The sequence below is a fragment of the Falco biarmicus genome, chromosome 3, assembly GCF_023638135.1.
Source record: "Falco biarmicus isolate bFalBia1 chromosome 3, bFalBia1.pri, whole genome shotgun sequence".
Classification (NCBI taxonomy): Eukaryota; Metazoa; Chordata; class Aves; order Falconiformes; family Falconidae; genus Falco; species Falco biarmicus.
This window is the reverse complement of record NC_079290.1, coordinates 22,986,107-23,001,543: the sequence shown is the minus strand read 5'-3', so window position 1 is coordinate 23,001,543 and position 15,437 is coordinate 22,986,107. Positions and strand designations below refer to the sequence as shown.

Here is a 15,437-nt window from a genome sequence, read left to right as displayed (position 1 = left end):
TATTTTCTGTATCTTATAGGCATTTGCAAAGAATTTTAACAACTCAGTTGTGATTTCTCATTGCCCAGCTATGCAAAAGGGATATATAAAAATGCCTATAAACCAGGCCTCCTACATAATAAATACTGTAACAGTCCATATTGTTTAGTAAAAAACTCATACCAATCTGGCTGTAGAAGTCATAAAACTTAGCTGGACATATTTTTGAAGTTTTACAACCACATATGTATAAAAGATGTATTCCTACTGACTTATAGGCTCTTACTTTGACACCTATGTCTTTACAGAAGTATTACAAAACCATTTAAGATATATTTTATACATTATCATCTAAAATACATTCAATTGATGGTATAATACCAGAATTATTCAGTCTTTGAATTTAGGATATAATTTATATGTAGTACCTCTTCAAGGTATTACTTAAATTTATGTTTGCCTAACATTACAATGAGATATGACATTTATGTCAATATGCAGGAAGCAACAGATACAGATTTTTTACAGATAGTTTTCTCATGTCCTGGTTAATTTGTTCACAAAGTTCAAACCATAAACTAACAGTAATGAGTTTTTGGTGCCCATTGCTTTAAATTTAATTTCAAAATACAGAGTTTTGAGGAGCATTCCCACATTTTCCCTGCAATTACCTATCTTATTTGAATTATATCTATTCAAAATGACTTATAATTCCAATTAATAAAGGGAATATTTTTCATGTTGCACCCCATTAGTTAAGACACTGATAATATTTGAGCTACTTGAATGTAATCCTTTCTTCCCAGTTCTTTTGTAGTATAATTTAGTGCATTTCTTTAAATTCAGAAATCTGCAGTGCGTAACAGTAGCAATATTAAAGGGCAATAGTCACATCCATGTTTAAAAACTGGAAGATATCAATTTTTGGTGAGTTAATTTTAAATAAAACTTCTTATGCTTGAAGACTTCAATTCCTCTGCCAATATAAATATAAACTGTGTTTAGCTCACTAACGGTGTTTCAGTTATGTTAGCTCTCACTGGTAAGACTTTCACCACATAGTGTGCACTGCAGTTTCAGTTATCAACACAACTCTAAGTAAACTTAAAATCATAAAAGATCAGGAAATACAGGATTTTATAATTTAAGATTTAAGCATACACTTTATTCTTCAGTCATTGTTTAGGAAAAGTACTTCTGTATTGCAGTACAGCTTATTTAATTTTGGGTTTGCTTCTGAAAGAGAATGTAGGACTGAATGTCCTAATGTTTATTTCGTGTGAATTATATCTAATACTTAAATGTGCAAGTAGAAGAAGTGGTTAAAAAAAAAAGAGAGAGAAAAAAGAAAAAATGCTTAAAGGAGAACAACATTTTATTTGTGAAGAGGCCAGAACTGTCTAAGCAACTTGTCATGGTCAATAATATGAAAATCAAGTCTGTTGAAACTTAGAATAGATTTAATTTGTAGCCACTGCCAACAGACAGAAAATAACCAGTACAATCGATACTGTCCTGACACTTGATCAGACCTGGAGGGAAATGGTAAAGCCTTGGTGTTCTAACCAGGGAAAAAAATAGCATCTTATTTTTTCAGCAGATCTTTACTGAAGATGGAAGATGCTATAGCAGACTTTTCCCTGTGTTAGTCACCTTTTGGGAATGGTAAGAGGGACAGCTAATATCAAAGAATTTATCAATCTTTCAGTTCCTTTGTAATTTTTTGTCAGATAACCAGATTTACAGTACTGTAATCAAAACAATATGAAGGGATGGGATAGGGTGCCTGTGAAATGTCTGTCACTGCTTCTAGAATATAAGGCAATACATCTCTTCACTAGATGTAATGAGTCCTTGTTTCAAGAGATTTTTTTCTCACTCCATGTCAAATTTTAAAAAAGAAAAGTTCTTCACAAACAACCTAACACACACACACACACACACAAAAAAAAATATTCTACATCTCTAATTCTTCTTTAGAAGCATTTCCTTAAGCATCTGTCCTGGTTTTGGCTGTCATAAAGGTTAATTTTCTTCTTAGTGCCTGGTGCAGTGCTGTGTTTTGGATTTGGTGTAAACACAATATTGATGGCACATCGATGTTTTTGGTTGTTGCCAGGTGGTGTTTGTAGTAGGTTAGGGACTTTTTAGTTCCTCAGGCCTTGCCAGCGAAAGGGCTGGAGGGACATGGGAAGCTGGGAGGGGACACAGCCAGGACTGCTGACCTGAACTAGCTAAAGAGATATTCCATACCATGGGACATCACTTCGGGTATATAAACTGGGGTGGGGTGGTGGTGATGACCGGGTCCTGTGAATCATTGCCCAGGGGCTGTCTGGGCATTGGTCAGCAGGTGGTGAGCAGTTGTATTTTGCGTCAATTGTTTTCCTTTCTCCCTTACCTTTGGTTTTCATTCCTCTCCCCTTCTCCCTCGTTTTCATTGTAACTGTTATTGTTACCATTACTGTTGTTCTTTAGTTTTTATTTTATTCCAATTACTAAATTGTTCTTATCTCTACCCTCCAGTTTTACATTCCTTTCCAGTTCTCCTCCTCACCGCTCTGGGTGAGGGGGGAGTGAGCGAGTGGCTGTGTGGTGCTTAATTACCTGGGGTCAAACCACGACAACATCTTAAATGTGATACACTGGTAATTACCTGTACTCGAGAAGACGCAGTCATTCCACAAGTGCAAACGTGAATTAATACTGAATAAATACTACATTTGTTAAAATGACAATAATAACTGCATGTTTTAGAAATAATAAACAGCATTGAACTGCCTAAGAATTACAACATAATTGATGACTGGAAGATTAATGTGATGAATATCTATTAAAAATCTAAAAGGAATAGTCTCCCTAAGAAAGTGGCCAGATTTCACACCATAGTCAAAGTTTCACAATGATAGATTTTGTCTCCATTTTACACAACTAACAGAAACCATCACTACATTTTTCTTTCAACTTTGAAAGCATTCACAATAGTCTGTATCATTAATGTAATCTAAAATTTGCTGTCCACTATTGGGATCCTGCATATATGCCTTCTTTTTGCACTTCTAGGAGCTCAGCTGACCTTGCTTAAAGGCAGCTCTGATGTGCTGCAGCTGTAAACTGGGATCAGCCTGTTGGAGAGCATGTGTGACAGAGCTATGGTAAACCCTGTCAGTCCTCACTCCACTCAGGAGCTGCATTTGACAGCTCAGACACACAGTCCTTGTCTGAGCCACTTTGCAGTGTGCCAGTGTATGCAGCCTGAGAAACAAGCTAGACCGGGACTCCACACTGAGTGGAAGAGTTATGATCTCATTGGTATTATAGACATTCAGTATGATAGCTCACCATCATTGGTGCCCTGCAATGGATGGTTACAAGCTATCCAGGAAATACAGAATGGGTAGAAAAGGAGTGCTTGGCCTCTATGTAAAATACAGGGTTGAGTGCATGATGTTTACCAACAACAAGAGAACAGTTCTCTAGAGAGCCTTTGTTTCAAAATTAGCAAGATCTCCATCAGAGGAAATCTCATGGTAGCTGTCTGGTACAGACCACCTGAGCAGAACCAAGCTTTCCCCAGATAACTCACAGAAGCCTTGAGTCTGCAGGCCCTAGGTCTCCTAGGAACTCCAGCTACCCTGATTCTTGCTAGGAAAGCAACACTGTGGTGCAAAAGCAATCTGGGAGATTGTTGTAGTGAATTTTGACATCATAATGGAACTGCATAGTATACCACACAGGAGTGCTGCCTTTTTAGAATTACTGTTAAAAAATGAGATTTGCCTGAGAGTCATGACCCTCAATGTTGTCCTTTGCTGCAATAACCCCAGCATCATAGTTTAAGACACTAAAAGGGCATAAGGAAAGACAAGTAGCAGAATAAAGTGGATCAACATAGTTGCCTCCTATGATGAAAAAACATACCCAGTGGATGAAAGGACATCATTTACCTTGAATTTAGGAAGATGTCTGACAGTGTCCTTCAACACCTTCTTCACAAACTCATAAAACACATTGGGGCAGACAGACCAGAAGATCTTTGGAAAACTAGCCATACTGCAGAGTTCAAAGGATGGTGGTTAAATGCTCAGAGTCGAACTGGCAGACACTTATGGGTGGAGCTCCTCATGGGTCAGTAATGGGTCTGATAGTATTCATTACCTTTAAAACTGATTTGAACGATGGGATTGAATCCACACTCGCCAAGTTTGAAGAGGGAGGATAGGTAGTTGCACCAGAAGAAAGAGCTACTATAGAGACCTCAGTGGACTAGAAGGCTGGCCCAACAAGAATTACAAGCTAATGTAAAGTCCTACACATGGGATAAAATAAACCCCAGAAGTAGTGCAGATAAGGGCTGACTGTCTGGGGAGCAGTTCTGCTGAAAGGCACCTGGGGGTCTCAGTGGACAAGAAGCTGAACAAAACCCAACAATGGGTCTTGGTAGCAAAGCACAAACTGTCTGGGGCTGTATCAGTAAGAATGGAGCTCGCGAATGAAGGGCTGTGATTATTCACCCCTACTCAGTATTTGTTAGGCCACATGTGGAATACTGTCCATTTGTGGTTCCTCCAGGTTAAGAGAGATATTGAGCAATTGGAAAAGTTCCAGTGGAAGACCACTAAGAAGACTGGAGAACTTGACAGATGAAGAAAGATTGAAGGAACTGGGTTTGTTCAACCTAAGGATCAGAACCCTCAAGGAGGAATCTAATCACAGCCCTTTGCTATTTAAAAGGTAGTTACAGAAAACACAGAGATACTCTCTTCACAGGGCTGCATGGAGGCAGAATAAAAGCTAACAGCCACAAGTTTCTTCAGGAGAAATTCCATCTGAATATTACCAAAAAAAACCCCCACAACAAAACAAAACAAAACAAAAAAAACAACAACAAAAAACCCCACAAAAATCCCTTGTAATAACTATTAAACATTGAAACAGATTGCTGAAAGAAGTGTTGGAAACTCCATCACTGGAAGTAGTGAAGACTTGGCTTGAGACAGCCATGGATTACTTAATCTAAAACTCTGCTTGCAACAGATCAGATGATTTCCCGATGTCTCTTCGAGACTAGACTCCTCTGATTCTTCATCAGTGTCTCAGTGTCAAAGTAAAGAATAACTGAATGGGGTTTCACAGAGGTTTGTCCTGGGTCGGGTTCATTTGGCACTTTCATTAATACCTTGGACAGCAAAATTAAGTGCATAATTATTAAGTCTGCATTTAACAAAGAGTTGGGAAGGTCTGTGAATATATCAGCAAACCTAATCAGAATTAAAAAGGAGAAACTGAAGAAATAATATTAAAATAGGATCCAATTCATCAGAGACAAGTATAGGTCAAAGCACAAAAGCAGGAATAATCAAATCATAAATACAGTATAAGGAGTAAGTCATTTGGCAGCAAGTCTTCAGGGATTACAGTAGCTCAGAAACATAACCTGAGTTAAAAATATCCTACTGTTATGAAAAGACAATCAAACTGGAAGACATGCATATAGTTATAGGTAGAACAATGCATGAAAATGCGAGAAATAATTCTTCCTCTCCACTGAGCACTGGGAAAGCCCCTTCTAAAGCCCATTTTTAGAAACTGTTATTTTAAGACAGACACAAAACCACTGAGAATATTATGAAAAAGGCTGGAGGTCTATAAATATAATCCACGAGGAAGGACTGATTGAACTGCTGTGTGTTAAAAAAGAGCAAGAGTTTTTGAAGTAAACAATAAGCCATTGAAAAGAAGAATTAAATAACCTGTACTTTATATAGAAGCAACTATTGAAATCAGTACAGCAACAAGCGTTCACATTTGAATTATAAGAATTCTACTTGCAAGGCTAATGAAAGACTAGAGCACCTGAGTAAGATCTAAGAGCACTCTCCTTGGAAATCAATAACATCAGACAAACATCTGGGAATAAATACAGCCAGAGGAAGGAAGTAGTGCTGACCTGTTAGGACCACTTTCAGCCCTCTTTATCTATGATGTGTTACCTGCGTATATGAGTGTGTATATACATATACACATACATTGTTAGTCAGCAACACATTTAGGAGGTCCAGATACATCTGCATTTCAAAGAGAAGTGAGGCAAAGGTGTAATTTTAAAAAATGTACTATAGGTAAGTAAAGGTATCTATAAAGGCAAGAATTAAAGCTCAATGTACATTTTGCTTGCATACCCAAGCTGTTAAGTTAATCAAGCTTATTTTTACAATCTACTAAATGAAAAATACTGAGTCCATGAATTCATTGTTATAAAAATCACTTTAGTCAGTGAAATAAACTGGCCAGAATAGCAATATGAAGCAAACAAATGGTGTTCTAAATTTATGAGACCCCAGTTCAAATACAGAGTATCATTTGTTCCTTTTTCTATTAATAATCTAAATTAACTTTGTAGCCTGCCTATTAATTGGATGATCATGATTTAAACCATAAATCATGCCTGTCCTTTTGCTTTCTCTGATACAAAGAATTATTTCAAAGCCACATTGTCTTTCTACAGATTAGATAAGCTTTTCCAAAATACTGTACTTGTTGCAGAACTTGCTGACTTGCCAGCAGACTTATAAAAGGCAGCATTCATAAATGTTTCACAGGGCCTGAGAAACAAGCAAGCAGAAAACAGGAGCGTCAGGCATGAAAATAAAAAGGCTTATCGACCAACTGTGAATAGATCTGTTTCATTTCCTGAAACGTAAATGAGAGGAAGAGATTTATCAACTGGCAAATAGTTTCATAAAGTAGATTATTGTTTCTGCTTAAGCAAGTTGGCTTTGTAGAAACAGCATTGCCCTGTAGGGGAATACTGAAACCCAAGGCAGATAAATAAGCAGGGTCTCAATCCTGAAATGTTTAAACTTTTCTTGAATGAAGTCACAGAGAAGTCAATGTAAGCAATCATGTTATTACAACCATATGTATTCATAGTTTCTTGGGATATGAAATAGCTAACAACCGCAAAAATTTTCACCTTTCAAGTAACAGACTTCAACTGTAACTCAATATGCAAGAAATGCCTGGGCAAAGATTCACATGTCATTTTTTTAATATATTTTTTATTTCTCAGGAAGGATGGGAAGTCATTGCTTGTTCTGCTGTAACAATGGTACGCTACAAGATTTGCATGAGGCCAATTAAATTGGAACAGATTTTAAAATCCCCAGTAGAATTTTAGGCTTGCATGATATAATGATCTTGAAAAAAATCCAGCTAAAACACAAGTGCCTGAAGGAATGAATCCACTTTAAAATTTTAATAAAATGCAGAAAGTGACCAGTTAGTTTTCACCTGTTGTTTATGTTAATTTATCTGCTTGCCTACAACATAAAGCCATGCATTTCCCATAGCTCAAAATTCTAACTTCTTTTCAATACACCTTGTCATTAAATCACAATGGGGTAAATACCTTGATTTTCTTCCTTGTTTATTCACCAGGTCTAGCTACATGAACAAACACTATTTTGCTAGTGTGATGGGAGAGATAAATTATAAAATACATTTTCAAAATTTAAAAAATGACACAAAAAGAAAGGATAATTGTTGTTAAACTACAAGATAATTCAACTGCAATTAAACCTAGTCAGGATATCTGATAAAACTTTAGAATTTTCTCATAGTCTCTTCTAGAAGTCAGAAGGTTCAAAAATCAGCCAAACCTCCAGAGTAGTATTTTCCTGGAAACTAGTCTTAAGGTCTTAAAGATGTTGATAATCTACAATATTTGTTTACATTTTGGAAGTGATGTATCAGTTTTCCTTCTCAAAGTCCTATTATATTTCTTCTGTACAAATGCTTCAGACTTATTCCAGATTCACTTTGATGAATATGATTTTATGCCAGTTCCAGCTGGTATCATGTAATATTTCCTAAAGAGAGTTAGTCTTTCATTTTTGGCAGGCAGTTATACCCAGCCACTCATGTGCCCTTTGAGAACAAGTCCTGAGGATTTATGATGTCAAATCCAATGCATCTACCAGAATTAGAAAGTTCCTGTTTAGAACTCTGTCCAATTGCAGTATATTAATGTAACTAATTATTGATATTGACATGCCATTTTTGAAAAATGTATCATTACTGTGGGATTTTTTGTGTGTGCACAATATAATTTATGTGAAAACAATTGCAATCTGTGCTGTTCAAATAGGAAACACCACATGGTAAAAAAGCAGCACTTTAAGTGACATTTTAAAGAATAACAGGTGAAGTATCTAAAACACCACCTGTGCCTTCACTACCTGCAAAGCTGCATTAGTTTACAACAACATTCATGCATGACTGCCTAATTTGTTTGCCCAAATGGTTTGTACACAAACATGCAAGTTTGATAAGCAGATGCACACATATTTTTGCAGATACTTTCTACATGTTATTATGTGGTATTTATGCTACTTATGCAAAATTCTTTCAAAATGTTTATTGTATGTTCTGTGCATGAATCTTAAAGACATAATTATTAGTCTAGAAGAAATATTTATATGCCAGTTTTAGTATATCTAAGTGTCTAACTGAAACATCTTGTTAATCAAAAGAACCAAAATTATAGTACACCAAAGGTACTTAAATCAGTACGTTTAATGCAACTAATGACGCTCTAAAGCATTTTATATTTGAAAAACTATAATATCTATACCATCTGTCTGACTTTTCAACATACGGCGTTGTATCAATTCCTAAAAACTTTCTTAATATTGGTCCTTTGCATTTTAAGGTGGAATCAGCTAGTTGTATGAAGTTGATGAGTGTTGCAAAACACATGTTCTACCTGTGAACTATGCTGGTTTTGGATATTTAGTTAATACATATCCTGCAGTTTCACATTTAAGTAGATGTTTATCAAAACTGCTAGTTTCCAATGGATTTACTGTTTTTTGTTTGGTTTTGTGTTTTTTTTCTAATTCAGTATTAATGCTTACTTTATCATTAGGCGCATGTTTAGAGATGTGATTTCTAAATCATACAATGGTAGCTCTTAAATATAGTCATACTGAGGAAGAAAATCAAAAATTAAGAATGTAGTTGCCCTTTTATACTTAAGTACCTGCTGCTATTCAGAATTCAAAACTTGTACAAAAGTGAAAACATTATATTTAACAACCACTTACGCTTGAGGTCATAGTCCCCAAAAGCTACTGATCTGCCTTTCTAAACTTACAAGTAGCTATGCATACATCTCAGTCTTATCACAGTACTGCTGATAACACTTTATTGTCTGTGTAGCAGAGATACTTTTTTAAAAAAACTGATCGTGTGTGTGGTATTGATAAATGAAATACTAATAGCAGTATGCTTTCCTTGTAAAGTGTCTTTTCAATGACAGATTACTAATTTGTATTATAAAATACACAATACACAGAGGACAGAAAGATTTGTGGTATAGTTACCATTTATGTGGGATATGAAAGCCAAGAATCTTTAGAATATCATTTTATCATGGTTATCATACAAGAAATATATAAATCCTGTCATGCATCCATGCTGATTTGTTATATTAATGATGATTTTTTTTTCCTCCATGAATCATTTTTTAAATCTGGGTGTTCTTTCATTTATAAACCACAGAAAATAGGGGTTGGAAGAACTTTGAAAAGATATTTAGCCCATCACACTAACTGCAGATGAGACTGCACGTATTTAATCTCTTTTGCATATATGTATATCTCACGTTCTTGAAAACTACTCACATACCCAGATATTCTTTACTTCAGAATGTTTTGCTAGTGTCCAAGCATAAACCTTCCTTTGCACAATTATAGCCCATTATATTTTATGCTTTCCCTCTTCTTTCACTGGATTCATCTTTATCTAGACCAAAGCAGCCCAGTTCTTTTCCACCTGTTTATACTAGATTATATTTTACAGAATATACAGAATTTTGATCCTTTTTAATATTTTCTTCTATCCTATTTTCACTGGTTCACACCTGCCTTGAAACTTAATATCCATAGTGGGGAAAATCAGGGGTACTCGCACTGTATAGTTTTAAGCACCTAAGGTGGGAGATGGGGTCTTTGATTTAAGCAGCTGTATCTGACAACTTCCTCCAATAAGCAATCCACAGACAAGACTAATAGATGCTGTCACATTGTTTAACACTGCATGTGAATGCCCTTATATACAGCATCCAGTTGGTTACATTGGAAGATTAAGAGACTACCATCCTAAGACAGGTATCCAATTTAGGATACGTGAACACTCTGAAAAACTCTAGTAAATAAAGCCTTACTAATTTTACTATAAATAAAAGCTTCATTTATGCTCATTACATGATTAATCCTGCTATGTATATGTGCCTGTATCTCTTTAGCAAGCTCTAGTAATTACACATACTTAGGGTATACAGTAATAGAATATAAAATGTTATTATGCATATTTATACCTATACAATTAAACTTTTTACTTGTTTATGTGATATGCTATTATTGAAGCATATACTAATGTGATCCATTGTAGACTTGTTTCTGTAGCTGTAACACTTAAGCTTTTTGTCACCTCACATTTGAGAAGCTGATTATTCCAAGTTACATCTAGTACTTCATTATTATCAATAGTGAGTCCCATTTAGACTTCCTAGTTCATTATTAGCCAAAAAATAAATCACCCATGTAATTTTCCTGCTTTTGTGAATTTCTACTATATATCATTTGGATACCACCCTCAGATATTTTTGCCCTCTTCCACTGTTGAGAAACATCTCACAGTTCTCTCTGGACATTAGTATAAGTATCCATGAATTACAAGATAAATGTCCATTCTGTTTCCCATAACCAGTTGTGAATAAACTGTACTCTTCAATACATAGTTTTGCTGTTATGTCAATTTACAGGTATATGTACACACCAATATTTTCATTATATATAGAAATATATATATATATATGTACACTACCACTTTAATTCCTTGATTTAGTTATTCATCATACTAGCCACAGTATTTGGATGCCAAATATATTCAGCAGAATGACTTTGTGCTTTTCTTATCTGACATTTTTTGCCCTTTATCCATTTGGTCAGGGTCAAAACCAGGCATAGACTTACTTCTCCAAACCTTATCGATCCTAAATACAAGTCTTTCTTATCTGCTTAGCACATATGTAATGAAGATGCTTCGTGAACTACTGATTGTGTATTGAATAAATTCAAATCTGAAATCCATCTTGGTGAGCCTTAATATTTAGCATGTGATAGATTTTCATCAGCTTATTATAAAGCAAACTTCATAATTTAAGTTCCCAAGTAAAATAAGCATACTTAAATACAAAGGTTTTTTTATAATAATAAATATTAAAATAATACAATATTAAACAAAATAGTATAGGTGGGACATTTTTACTAAAAAAGTGGGGACAGTAGGAATAAAACTTCAGGTACTTACAAAATATTAATTTAATAGGATTGGCTATAAAACAATAGCTAGATGTAAAATGAACAAAGCAATGTAAGGGTAAGAATTCCTCTTTACCTTTACACACAGGTCTATGATCACTCCATGCAGCAAAAACTTCAGCTATCCTCTGACAGGTGATGCTTTTTGAACCTTGTAGCACATAATCTTCATCACAAGAGAACTGCACTGTTGCTCCCAAGCTAAAATCAAACAATGACATAAAAGGAATAAGCGTTTTTTTACAAATAGTTATCAGTATTTTTTTCCCCATTCTTCTAGGTATGATGGTCCTGACAAATAATACAAACATGTAATCCAGTAATTGCTGTTCTTAGTAGTAAAAGACTTCAGGCTATGTACTAGCCTGACAGTGCACAGCATTCAGCCCTCTCTGGGCTTGCTCTGGCCAGAACTTGTTTACCTCTTTTTAACAGTGGTCTGGAGGTCAAGTGACTATTTTCTGACCAAACTTATGACTTCCATATAGTAAAGGTTTGACAAACCTGGGCACTGTGTAACAAACAGTAGCTACTTATGTTAATTGAAGCTAAGAAACAATGAGAAAGAGATATGAAGAAATCACCTAGAAGAGTCAAAAGGTCAACCACAAAACTGAGGAAAAAATCCCCACTATAAACATTGTACTCCTCCCAGTGAAGACTGCAGGATACAGATGACTTGCTGTAACTGTCCCCCACCTCTGATCCTTCTTGAGGAAGTTTGGTGCTTTTTACTTTAGAACCAGGGGGGCATTGTAAGGGAGAGCACAATACCAGAGAAAAGGTTTAGATAATAATGTTATTCACAAGGTGAATATCAACATTTGCTCCTTTAACAAGCATATGTTTCTCAAATTAATACAAGAAAATAAAAGAATTCCATAAACATTTTTTTAGGTATTTACTATGATTACTTATGAAGTGGTAACATTGGCTTCAAAAGATTTTGTTCCTTTCCACATGGAGCTGACATTTGGTGCTTCAAACATGGCACAAAACAAAAAAGGAAATTAGCCTAGAAAAAAAATATTTTTTTGTTTGTTTTGTTATATTATATTTTTCTGAGGGGAACTTGGGGTGTTTTTTCAGTTTGGAAAAGTTAAAAAACCAAATACATAAATGTGTATTATTGAGCTAATTCTTCTTATTCTTTAATATCATTATTGTTCCAAGTTCTGATTACAGCTGACATTAGTCAATTAGTCAACATATCAGGCCTTTCTCTGACATCAGTACCTAACGCTCCATAATTTCAGCTTGCTGTTTTTAAAGGCTTATTTGTCACAGTTGTAAAATATCTCTATAAACTGACTGTGGGCAACATGTAGTTTCACAAAGGTCTTCAGAGAGAACCTTTTACCTTATCCGTTGCTAAATGATCATTATTATGTTTTTTAATTAAAAGGTGGTGTTATTATTTATCCAATGCTTATATAAAATGGATGAAGAAGAATTACAGATCTACAGTTTAGTGAGTTACCTCATGCTTGTGCTAAAACCAAATGACATTTGGGAAATATTCTTATTTTCCCCTACAATTAAGGAATAAGCCTAAAAGACTAAAGCTAAGTTGTTACTGAAAAAATTCTAAGAGCAAAGCAAACTAAAAATTAATATTTTGAGAATCTCATGTATGGTGATACTGCATTTTGTATTGAAGGATATTTTGTAAATGGAATTTGAAGGTGTATCATTGCTTTTATCACCGTTATAGTGGGCACTGACAAAACTTTGTATTGGTATTAAAAACATATGATGAAACCATTAAAAAAAAATACAGCATTATTTACCAAACTTCAGTGACTGCATAAAGATACTTGTATGCACATGACCGAGACTAGCATTTTACAATAAGAAATACAACAAAACACAGTATTTTGAAAAGTCTTCTAAAAGGAAAAAGTAATAAAAGTGGAAAGAATTTTCTGTTCATTATGATCATTTTAAATAGCCTAATATTAACAAATATTTCATTTATATGTAATAGTAAACACAAATTGTATCACCAATGGTATTTCCTAGTCAAGGCACAGTTAATACTATGGATGTTAGTAAGCGTAAAGCACTAGGGCACAATGACCCACTCATAACCTAATTAGACACAGGTGTGCTGATATTCTGTGAAAACAGAGGAGCAGTCCTTATTTATGGGGGAATAAGGGAAGTGATGATACAAAAGTAAACAATATGGTGAAGTGAATAATTTTTTAATGGTATCTGTCCTTGTATTTTTGTTGTCATTTCCCGATGATTTTGTTTACATATATATGTCTGTATATGAGGGTTTTAAAAATCAATGTAAAAATCTGAATACCTCAAAACTACATAAGGTTAGATTTTCTCTACCAATTCTTCTATAAATGAACAGAAGAAGATAGCTTCTTTAATTACCTGTGAAGAAAAGGAATTAGTTGTTGGTGGCAGGGGTGTGGGGGGTAGGGGGTGGGGGTGTGTTTGTAGAATTCCTTGGAAAATCTTCCCTTCTAATTTGGTCAACAGGGTATTAGATAACATCAAAATTGCATAGTAGCAGGGCATTTCATTCTAACTCAAACATATCAAAATAACAGATCACAGACTCATTGAATTTAAAGAATTCTGCCTAGATTTACATTTATGTTCAATCAGGATCTGAATTAACTTTTTCTGGGACAATGCTCAAAGTAAGTGCAGGAAGTTCTATTCTAGTCAAACTACAAGGTGGCTTTTGTTTCATAACACACATTTGTATAGAATATTAGCTACCAGATCTTAGCATCAGGTTTTTATTTAAACTTTTCTTAATGTATAACCTCCCAAAGGATCTCAGAGTCTTTCCTAACTGCATTTGCCTTGATAAATGATTTTATACATACACATAACTTACAAGACTTTGGCCATACTGTGTATGCAGTTACCTGGGTATTCTAAGATTTAACATGGAGTAACTCCCCAAAAGTCTATGTTATAGCAGCTTTCCTGTGTGACCTTGGAAGTCATAGGATTATTTGACCCTCCTCTGATGGTTTTCATAGATCTCTATCCTATTTTCCAGCTTTTGCTATGTATGTTACCTATTTAAAAAAAAAAATTGGTTTGTAAATTCTGGAAGCAAAGCCTCTGTACTGGTATAGTTCTTCATTTATGTAAATAAATAGTTTCAGGCTCCTTTACAGGTCTTTAAAACCAGCACTTTGCAAAGAGGCTGGAAGACATCTCAGGATATAACTCAATAGTGATATAATATCACTGATTTGCCTGGGATCTTCAAACCTGAATTTGATCTCACAAGGTATAACATTCTTTTTTACTGAAATGCATACTAAAACTCAATTTTCTCTTCAGGGTTTTGGCTTGTAAAGAATAAGTCCTGTTTTTCTTTCCTTATACATGGGAATTTTAGTGCTGTAATAGTAATTTCAGTTTCTGTTCAATTTACAAAGGCAGAGAAAAAATTAAAAACACTGAGCACACATTCCAGAGATTAACTTTCGTTAGGTAATCAATTCAAATACATCTATGATGAAAATAGCTACTAAAGGAAATTGATATTAAACAGAAGAATAAGGGAGTTAGAAATGTTAGGTGTTTGAAAAGGAATGGTGTTAGCACAATATAGCTGACGAAAATTGGGGAGTACCTGGGCTTTACAGAGACATAGAGAGTAAGTAATGGGGGCATGAAAGATTATATAGTCACCTGAAGAAACATTTCAGAAAAGGAGGATTTGATAGTGTATAACAGCTCTATAAACTATTCCACAAACAGTTCCTGTTTGTATCAGAAATAAGAATGTTTGTGAAAGAAGGGGATAAAGAAGAGCTGCAGAGTCCATGAAAAACAGAGGAAGATATAAAAGTGAAAAACTGAGAAAAACAAAAATAAGCATAATGTAAAGGCCCTTTATGAGACTGAGGAAAAAGAGCCAAAAGGCAGATCACAGAGTTGGAGAAAATGTTAAAGTTATGAAATAGAAAGATGAATTATCAATCGCTAATGTTAAAAATTATACTCAGCTACTCCAGGGACTAAGTGGTTAGGAAGGTTCAAAAGGTAGCAGTTGGGAAGAGCAACTTTCTCAAGATTAGATTT

General features: G+C 34.8%; 1 protein-coding gene across 3 annotated transcripts in view; it reads right to left on the bottom strand.

Moving 5' to 3' along the window:
• The window catches only part of CSMD3 (CUB and Sushi multiple domains 3), a 725,150-nt gene that overhangs the window by 409,731 nt on the left and 299,982 nt on the right, over nt 1-15,437 (bottom strand). For all 3 annotated transcript variants that reach the window (XM_056333378.1, XM_056333379.1, XM_056333380.1), the window contains one exon: nt 11,443-11,567. In XM_056333378.1, the coding sequence (XP_056189353.1) occupies nt 11,443-11,567 (125 nt within the window). The remainder of the gene's footprint in view (nt 1-11,442; nt 11,568-15,437) is intronic.